This window comes from Dermacentor silvarum, chromosome 5 (genome assembly GCF_013339745.2).
Source record: "Dermacentor silvarum isolate Dsil-2018 chromosome 5, BIME_Dsil_1.4, whole genome shotgun sequence".
NCBI lineage: Eukaryota > Metazoa > Arthropoda > Arachnida > Ixodida > Ixodidae > Dermacentor > Dermacentor silvarum.
Window position 1 is genome coordinate 27,933,903 of NC_051158.1, and position 10,693 is coordinate 27,944,595.

The window sequence follows — 10,693 nt, forward strand, 5'->3', positions numbered from 1 at the left end:
TGTCTCGTGCGGCACGTTGCAAAGGAGCGAAGTGTGGTGCCACTGCCTCGCTAATCGTGAGATCGCGAGAGGCAGCGCGTGGGCGCGATTCACAGCAGCCGCCGCAGACAGACCTTTGCTTATGCAGTGCTTTGTTTCCTTATATGGTATCGGTGGACGCGCTCGCCGCATGCCTTATCGTTGGCGTCATCGGTGAACAGACGACGCGCGCTGCTCTGGCGCCGCCTCGTAGCCATCGTCGCCGCAGAGCCCGTCCCTTGACCTGCACTACGTCTTTTCTTACGCCTTCACCACACCCTCCTCCTCGCTATCGCCGTCTTTCATACCCCGCTGCGCTCCGCATACGCTCTTTCATTCTTCGCTGCCCTCGTTCGGACGCCGACGCAGGAACGGGCGCCTGATAGCCAGCTGCGCTCTAAAAATCTTTTAAAGCCTGCAGATGGCGTTTGAAGCATGTTAAGTGTAACTTCATGTGATGTACGATCAAGAAGCACAGCTATTTTAGGTGCATGTAGCGTTAAACTCTAACCGAGCAACAGGTGTAATCTAGCCTAATGTCCCTTAGATTTTCTGCTCTTTTTTAAGCAAGAGATATCGCAAAAAATTCAGAGCCCTTCCACCCCGTGAAGATGGTCGAACAGCGAAGCTGTGTTAGTTACACCGAGTGTTACATAACCCATCACACACACAAAAAAAAGATGAATGCAAACCAAGATCAAGATAGATTGACAAGTCTATTTTGAGCAAAATAAAATGTTACCACATTACACAGGTAGCAATGCAAGTCATTGTATTGCAGACAACTAAATAATGAGGTGTGGTAAAGCAAAAACTAATGTCAGTGGATCGCGATCAAGTTCGATCAACACCACCTAGACTACTCTTGAAAATGTTTGCTCCCTTTGGTGCTTATCTTGTCCCACAACGATAGTCATCTGTCCTGCTTGCGTTTCCTTTCTTGAAAACTCCACGCTCGCTACTTTCCTGTCAAGAATGCTATGTCACGCTGACAACGCGCATGCTACAGTGCCTAGAATATATGTACGCATGCCGTTGGTGACCTGGAAGTACGGGGCTTGCAGCGTTAAAGATGTTCATTATCGTTGTGGGACAACGCAAGTCCAACACCATCTAGAAATAAGCCCCATAAGGTGCATAATTTTTTAAGAGTGTATTATAAGTGGCACATATATATATATAGTAGCATGACGCTACGATAAGTGGTGTTGGCCCAATCCAGATCGAAATATCACGACAGTGATTGGCTTCTTCCAGCAGGTTGCACGAAGGAGCCAATCGCGATCGAGCATGATCGAAAGTGCGCCGTGCGACACCCACATGACCTGCCACTGACTGATTTTGCTTCAACTGTGTGTCCTTACCAGATTTGACGAACACAAAAGACAGCTTTGCAGAACTAGGTATGTGTCTACATTAGGAATAATGTAATGTGCTTGGAAACATCCTCTCACTAGCCTAATGCACGCTTTCAACAAAAAGAAATAGCTAAGTTCATTTACCAGTGCTTACGAAGAGGTCGTAAACACAACAAATTAAGATAACTGGTCATTTTAAAATGCATGCAAGAACAGCACGGCAATATCGTTCAAGCAGGAGTACGATATGCCAAAATCAAAGTGCCATCAGCTTGCTTCAATCTCAGTAGTTTATGGTGCAGCAAACGCCACTTTTGACATACATTCACACATCGGTGAAGTCCTATGGCAGCTAATACTCTGGTTCTGTGCATACTTGAATATGGCAACAAACCTGACACTAAACTCTCCGCTAGCTAATTGTTTCAGCGCTGTGTGCTTTAACCAAGTGCAAAAAATTTGAATAAATCTTAACTAGGCCCAAAACATATACAGTTTTCATCAGCAGCTGATTGGCTTCCCTTCACCGAACTGAAGTTTCATCAAAGGCAAAATTTCTGGCTTATGTGGTGAAACTTAATGCATTCAGTTTGATATACATACTGCAAGAAATCCAATATCACATTGCTAATTTTATTGCTGGCATTCAATTTGAATTCAAAACATCAAATATTTACATCTCCTAGGGCAGCTTTAGCAAAGAGCTTGCAAAATAACACAGAGCTCTCAAGTATACTATAATTTCTCATCCCATGCAATACCCCTGACACACGGGCAAAAGTAAAGTCCTTTGCAGGAAACCCCTTTTGTTACTCCGAAGGACCCTTTGCAGAAAGGAGTTGCGCCTATGACACATGGCAACACGCTAACTTCTTTAGGTGGTTCCTCGGATAAACGCGGCAAAAAAAGAAAAAAAAAAGCGCTGCTTGTTAAAGCAGCATGAGAGAAAACATTTACAAGAAGCTGCGCGTGTGGATTACATTCAGTGATCGTACAACCTAAAAACATTTTTCCCCATTTTGATGGCTTATTCGGAATTCAACATAGCGGTGCTAGCGTTTGAGAGCAAAGCTGCAGTATATCTTTACTGTTTGACAAAGCACATTACCCCCCCCCCCCCCAAATAAAGAATAATACATTTTCCAAGGTAAAAAGGTACTTACGGGGCACCGAAGTTATGCAACACGTTTTTGTCTATTGACGAGTTGTGCACGCTGTATGAGAGAGTACCTTTCCGCTTGAAAAGTAGATGCCCGATCCACTTTCCCGCAAAGGAACTTTGCCGGGAGGGAGATACTCCTTTGTTGTGCGTCACTGCGCCTGAACGCCTTTCCAGTAGATGTCCCCTTACCTAAAGGACTTTAGAGTGCCCGTGTGTCAGGCGTATTAGACTCTTATCCCCCATGAAAAAAAAAAAAAAAAAACTTTGAAAAGAAACCTTCACCACCCTGTACAATGTATGCAACTGCATGGCAATGATTTGCAGGGGTGTGTCACTGAAGTAGTAAGCTCCCAAAACAATGTAAGCGAAGACATTGGTGTAGAATGAACTGAAACTTGATCAGTAGTGCCAAACATTGAATAAACAAGCTTAGTGTGTCATCAAAGCATGCATTAAATTGTATATAATTTGCGACATTGTTAGTGGTTTTAGCCGGTTGCATGTCCGAATGGTGGAAAATAAACAAGATGGCACCCTTCTACTGTTCCAATATAAAAAACGTGCAGTTTTTACACTAGTAGAAAAAAAAAAAAAGAAAAAGCCCCGAGACAATTGTACAATCACATGGGAATCTTTATTGCCCTCATGATGACAGCAGAAGAGCAACTTAGGTCCAGTTGGTGTCAGTGCCGGCACCCCACTCGGTGGTGGTGGTCGTGGCTGCCGGTGCAGCCGGTGTTGCAGACCAGTCCTCAACCGCTGGGGCAGCGGACCAGTCCTCCGTCGGAGCCGGCACACCCACGGCAGCGGGTGCAGGCGCAGCAGCGACAAAGGGGGTCACTTCGGCAGTTGCGGACCACTGCAGAGAACACCCACACAGTTATTAAAGGCAAATATTAAGTCAAGCTTAAGTCACAGAACAATGCCAGAGACCGTCTAAGGCATCACTGTTATCGCAAACAGAGCTTTAGTAATAGAGAAATTGAGGGAAATGCAGGAAACGATTTGAGAATCGCTCGGGACATTCAAGTACTAGCCCAATGACGTAGGCACTCATTATAATTCTGTCACTGGTACTCAACCACTCGTAATAAAAAGATAACTGCACTGCATTACAAGACGTAAGAAAAATGCCACTTGTCCAGTTCTATTAAATATTCTAAGAAACTAGAACTCATTGACGTTACGCTCGACCATGACACAGTCGGCGGAAAGGTGTAGTTCCTTCAATCGATTCTTCAATAGTTTCATCACGGAGTAGTGCTGTGCTGGTTTTGCTGGCTCACAAACTTGCAGAAACTGCAAGCAGCAGAGAATACCACATCCATGTGATGTTGCAGAATGCCCGAATATTACTCGCCACCTGACCAAGAGCAGCTGCAGCGATGAATCGAACACTATAGCATCTTGGCTCAGTTTCTTTATGGGTTTGCAGTTAACGAAAAAAAAAGTAAATAAACCTCTTGTTGGCAAACGGGCCCTTTGTATTTCACAATTTTAAGAACCGAGAAAACAGTTTATGTCCTATATAACCAGAGGTTGTTTTTATAGAGTATTCGTATTCCATTGAAAAATTTGGCAACTGGAACACCCCTAATGTGACATCCCTCTCATGGACGTCACAGAATCCGAACAAGTTAGGGCCATCAATAATGCATTAATAAAAAAATTCTGCCTTTGCCAATACATGCAATTCCAGCATGATTTCGTCTTGCATGCTTTGTGCGAGGCCTCAACTATTTTTAGTGACCAACAGGACATAAAGTGGCTCGAGATCATTATCCCAAAGATTACTTGTTAAAGGTATTCTACTTTGCAGTTTGAGTTTTCCTTGCCCATGATTGTACAGTCGAATCGAAGGGACCCGAAAACTTGTTCTAATTAAAAGGACTTATAGCATGATGTCCGAACGGTGCAAGCCGTGAAATGCGGCGCGCAAGCACGTAGCGAGCGAGGGCCACGAAACTTCCCACGCCGGCCAACGCTCGCTTCCCGATGACGGCAGAAAACGAAACTTCAGGGAGCGGGTGGCGCCGGCACGGCGCCGTGCAGAGACCATCGAAGGTGAGGGAGGAGGGCGGCAGAGAAGCGGATTTGGCCTTGGCAACGCTGTCGCTTCGGTGGCTCCCCTCGGCCTCCCTCTCAACTACCTCGTAGCTCTCCCACCTTCGACTGTTTCAGCCCGCCGCCGCCGTTCCCACAGGCCCGGCACCAGCTTAGCCCCGCTCCCTGAACTTTCGTGTTCTGCCTTTAACGGGAAGTTGGCAGGACTGTGTCTGCCGCAGCGAGTGCCGAGACATCGGCACTCTTGCCATTTGAGTGAAATTTCTGCCGCATTTTAAAAAGAAGTTTTCTTTTTCGCCGCACGGCATTGAGGGGTATCTTCTAAGCTTTTGCTCTATGGCGGTGTTGGAGAAATGTCGATCGGAGGCGCCACCACCTGATTTGGCGCGCTGCTGAGGGCATTGTCGGTGTGCCGCATGTTCGAATTAACTGTCGCAAATGCTTTCGAATTACCAAGTGTTTTCGCCCGTAGGAATACACACAACTTTGACGGGACCACAGCGTCAGTTTGAATAAACTGGAAGTTAGAATTAAGCGTGTTCGAAGTAACGAGATTCGACTGTACATGCATATTACAATTAGAAGCAAGTGGACGGGAAGACAGCTGCCACCGTAGTTCAACTTGTACAGCGTTACATTGTGCAGGGGGTTGTGTGATCGGCCCCCACTAAGGCAGCATGTTGTCTTTCGGTCATTTATTGCCAACTTCACTTCCATATTTTCCTTTATGAAGAATATCAAATTTATTGTAAATCTGGTGACGTGATGCTGCCACCCCGTTTTTATTACTGTCATCAACATAGTGCCCCACCATAACCAGAAGCACTTCTCATTTACAAGTTTCTCAGTTATATGGACACCTAGTCGTGAACGGTATTAAACGCATGCATCACACAACATCAATTCGTCTGAATTCGTTATTTGAAGGTAGTTTTTCCCCAATGTTCGTATTTTATTTTGAACTTTCACTATTCGAACACTCGTAATAAGCAAAAAAACATTTGTGAGATTGAATGCCGCGAAACTACTCAGTGGGTTCCAGATTACCTTTGTCCACCTGGGATTTCTTTAGTGCCCACCCAAACCATAGCACATAAATATTTTTTATATTGCAACTCCATTAAAACTTGGCTGGAAACTGAACTCTAATAGTGAGGCAAAAGAGAACGAAGGTGGCTGAAAAGGCAACCTGATGCAAGCTGGAGCCGAACCCACACCTTCCATTTTACTCGTGTGGTAGGCACTGCCAAAAGACCCTTTTTCACAAGTGCGCTTCTCTGCTTTGCACCTTGACTCAACTAATGAACTAATGGCAGCACCAGTCATCTTTAAAACGAAGACAAAGTGCTAGCCGCACACATGCTAGGGCTTGTCTCTTGTGCAGTTTCATCACGAGCCACACCTACACTTTCCATGTCACAACACCAGGAAACTGTGCTTGCACGCACCATTTGCAAAAAGGACTACACTGCCATTAGTTGGACAAACTGAATCGCAGGGAAGCTAGCTTTACAATTATGAAAAAGAGTCGATTGAGCTATCGCAGCAGCTGTCCTCACACCACCCCTTCTTGGGTTATTCGCGTACTAGATGAAGCCCTGGCAGTAGTGTTAGCAGCAACAGCGGTAGATGCAGAACACTCCTTTCGAATCAGCAGGTGTCACGTAGTACATGAACTTGGGCCCACGTGACTGGCCTGTATATAAATAAAAAGGGGATCACTCACGTCGGTGACCTCGGCGGGGGCTGCAGTCACGTCGCCACCGCCCCACTGCTCAGTCGGGTACTCGGCGGTCTCCTTGACGGCCCGCTCGGGTACAACCTGCTGGGCCTGCTCCTCCTTCTCGGTCTGCAACGACAATGGCACAGGTGAGAACCACTCTCGGCCAGAGGCGCCCACGTGTTGGAACCCTTTCGAGCGACCAAAATGAGTCTAGTACCAATGTAGAGGTAGGGCCAGTCTAATGTGATACGGGTGTCACACAGCGCACTTTCGATTGCGATTGTCTCCTTTGCACAGGGAGCCAATCGCGATCGAAAATTTAGATTCGGATCAGGCTTGACCGCGACCGAAAGTGGTTGTGTGACGCTGGTATAAAGATCCCTTTCACATCACCCACCGTTCAGAACTGTGTAGTCACACTGATAACATGCGCGGGGCGCCGATAAAACCAATGACAAATCGCAAAATAGAATAAACTGGTTATGTTATCCCAGCCTTGATTACAGTATGCTCTCCTTTAGGACAAACTCTCAAGAGTCTCCTCTCAAGCTACGAATGACTGCTTTGCTAACGCACAAGTGTAACCAGCTAATTGAGCTCAACTTATTTCTCGAGTGCATTTTGAAGATGACCTCCATGAACAAAGCTGAAAAGTTTGGGGACATTTGATAACTTTTGTATAGACTTGGTGACATTCTGCTCAGCTGAAGCTCTGGTAAGACGGGCAGACATTCGAGATCCCTTTGCATCCATTCTAGAGGAATCTACTGTACAAATCAGATAAATTATGCCTTGCCCAGGGCAACTGCACGCCACAAACATTGATAATGCAAAATACGCCATTCATACCAAACCAAACACTGGATACATTGTACTTGAAGCCCAGACAATTGAACACTGACGGACGCTTCGGCCTCTTCAATGTCGTATGCGTTTCCCTAGCCTCAATGACAGATCAACTGTTCCAAAGGGCTGGGCATCCAATGAGAAAGCAAAGTCCACAACACCGCACACTCACCTCTTCAGGATCACGGTAGAAGAACAAGTCAACCATGATCTCCCAGGGGATGTCGCGCAGGATGGATCCGCGCATGCGGAGCACCTCCCGCGTCAACATCCACCAGAGCAGTCCGATGGAGTGCTGGCTCTTGTTGTTGCACGGGATGGCGATGTCCACGTAGCGCAGGGTGGCATCCGTGTTGCAGAAGGCAATAACCGGCAGGTTGACGTACGACGCCTCAGTGACGGGCTGGTGGTCCGCCCGTGGGTCGCACACGACCAGCAGACGCGGCTCGCGGAATGCAGCTTGGATCTGCACAAGATTGGGAAGTTGCGCTTGAAGTCCTTCCTCACAACACAAATGCACCAGAAAGCTTTCAGAATGCCAGCGAAGCACTCAAACTAGTGTACCAGAAGGTTTGTGCACTGCGCAGGCCAAGAGTACTGAAAACCACAGGCGAGCGAACTCACTAGGTCTGATTTTGAGCTCGAGCCTAGTGCACCGATTAGCCGGGTTCCTGGCGAGTCCGAACGAGCCCTAAGTTACACATGTATTGTGTGAGCGAGTTGAGTTGTTTATTTTGTTGTTCTATGCTGAAGACAGTTAAGGGAGGGGGAGAAAACAGAGGTAAAAATTGTTGATAACCAGTTTAAATATTTTCAAAACCACATTCTTGGTAATTTCGCGATCATAGGTTGATTGTTACAAGAGAAAATGAAGGCAAAAGTTATTTCTCAAATTTTGTGCCGAAACCCCGGATCCTGCATGTCAGGCTGGCGTCACGAATTTTAAGGTATTTGGGGACGTTGCAGTTCAGTGAACACTTTCAAAACTTGCAGAGATCAATGTTTCCCTCCCTTAAAATACATTTAGTCCAACTTTACTAAGAAATCAAACTAGGCCCTGGGCAAATGCCATAAAAATCCCTAAAGTCTCCACCCACATTTTCTTTTTTTGGCTTACCAATCTTCTCATCGCAAGGGTGGCTCTTTGGTATTGCAGCAGTGTAATTTACTAATACAGATAAAATGGTTTCTAAAAGTTTGTCTTTAGGAAAATGTCGATCTGGTGAAAATGGCACAGCAGGCCACCCAAGCCAGAAGTACATAAGTTGTTTACCGGCTGATTTGGCCAAAGTGTATTCAGTCTCACGTCTATTTTAACAGTATCGTCATATAGGAAAGCAAAACTAAAATGCATTTCTGTGACCTATATACAATGGTTAGCATCACCTTAGGAATTAGCAGATGCAGCAATATGTTCAATAATGACTTCAGAGACATGTTGCATTTACAAACAGGTTTATAATGCCAGTACCTGCTGCTGATTGCAAACTATAGCGACTTTTTCATCTCGGACTTCATTTACTGTGACAGCAATCAGTCCCCCAAACTCCCGCCATCAGCCCGCAACCTTGTGCGAGCTTCTCCAACTGCATACGAGAACAAAGCACAACACGAAGACACCTATGTAACAACTATGATGACAGCTGCATGGTGGCGATGATGATTGTCGTGGTAAAATTTGCATGTCAGATGCATAATTTAAACAAAAATAAACGATCAATTAACGGTGGCACATCAACATATGGTGCAGTACGACAGACTGGACAAACCCTGCTTAGAGCTCTTGACTGCCGCGTCAGTATTTTTTAAGAAATGGGCATCTCCAGCAGCCTGAAAACGACCGTTGGCCCACATTGTGCAATGCAGAGCAAAGCGAATCTCCACAATCCAAGCTAGCTTCAAATTAACACCTTGCTAGTTCACTGCCTTTAACAAGCCTCCCTACCTACCTGGTTAGTGAAGGTTCCGGGCGTGAAGCGGCCAGCAATCGGAGTTGCTCCGGTGAAGCTGGCGAACTTGAGCACAGCCCGCTGTCCGTAAGGGCGTGACGAGATGGCGCACACCTCAGCTGGGTTCTCAATGGCCACAATGGCACGGGCAGCCAGCAGCAGCTTCTCCCAAGTCTTCTTGAGGTTGATCAGGTGGATGCCTACGCAAATAGGGGCCAAACACGACAAGTGTGAAAATTAATTGTGACAAGTTTTTATTTCTACTCATTATACAACACGTATGCTTTCCTTTGGGCAGAACGTCTTCTGGCGGTCGACTAAGCAGATGCCTGAAAGGACAGTCGCGCAACAGAAGGCACCGAATATGCAGTGAGCGTTTTCATAAAGTGATCGTACAACACACACACACACATTCTTCTAGTGCAACTCTTGGTAGCTCCACGGACACGTTAGAAAAACTACGAGTAGACTTTTGCCAACCTCATTAGCAGACGACACGTGAACTTTTGATGCTCACGCATTCACGATGTGAGCCGTCCCGCCTGGTGATCTTGCGTATCTAAGTACTTCCCATTAAGTAACCGATAACAACGACGTAACACAAGTTCTACGACAGCACTTCGTATTAACAGCTCTCAACCAGAAGTGCACGAAAAAGGTCCAATTTGACATCACCGACGGCGTTACCCTCATCACTCTACTAGCGTTAGGAGCCTGCACTCCTACGTGGACTTACCATCGGGCCGGCGCTTGAAGCAGTATTCCTTCATCTGGAAGTCCAAGTTATTGGTTCCCAGGTGGGTCTTTGCAGTCAGCATACGCCTGACATCATCCTCCTTCAATGCCAAAACGCTGGTGCCTCCCGACATCGTGATAGGTACCGATAAGCAACGGCGGTCTCCTACGGTGTGGAAAAAGACACGTGCGAGATGATCAATACAATTGTTAGGCCTAGAGCCCCCCCCCCCCCGGCTCAAACACGTGGACTTGGTGCGGGAAAGTTATCGCACTTATCTTTGCGCTACCTCGGTTAACTCTTACATTTTGCCGTGCGAAACTTAGGATAACACAGGCGGCGGATCTGATTGCGAACACTACGTTAAACAAATAAATCTCGACAACGAGAAATCGTGCTAGCATAAGGTCCACGCCGGCGCGAATGCCGACAAGCACGACACACAAATTATTTTAGCAGTAGGTAGCCCGCACGTGCTATTAATCGGTAGCAGAGACATTGATCTCAGTTTATAGCAGCTCTGTAAGATGTAATTATGCGTTTAAACTAAGTAAAATTAGCAAAACAGGGGGACTACGTACTGAACAGATGCCACTTGGGAGGCGATTGAAGCGTGAAAAGGACCCACCGGAAGTTCAAAGCAGGCTTCTCGCTTTCCGGTGGAGTCCTAATACCTACCGTAGTTTGCGTTACAAGTTTGGCACCAGCAGATAGATGTAGGCACAATTATTTAAGTATTTTGTGTTTTAATTATTTAATTATTACTTTTAAAATAACTTTTATTACTTTTAAAATTGTTTATAAACGTTTAAGTTTAAAAAGAAAACACCGCAAGTG

The 10,693-nt window shown here is 46.1% G+C and overlaps 1 protein-coding gene across 1 annotated transcript; it reads right to left on the bottom strand.

Annotated features, from left to right (window-relative positions):
• Positions 1–3,150: 3,150 nt before the first annotated feature.
• LOC119453169 (40S ribosomal protein SA) lies at positions 3,151–10,557 on the bottom strand. Its single transcript, XM_037715179.2, has 6 exons — positions 10,438–10,557; positions 9,857–10,021; positions 9,121–9,320; positions 7,344–7,637; positions 6,329–6,451; positions 3,151–3,397 (listed from the first exon to the last, which is right to left on the bottom strand). Exons 2-6 carry the CDS (start codon positions 9,987–9,989, stop codon positions 3,206–3,208), a joined length of 942 nt encoding a protein of 313 aa, XP_037571107.1. The 5' UTR covers positions 9,990–10,021; positions 10,438–10,557; the 3' UTR covers positions 3,151–3,205.
• Between the last annotated feature and the right edge of the window lie 136 nt (positions 10,558–10,693).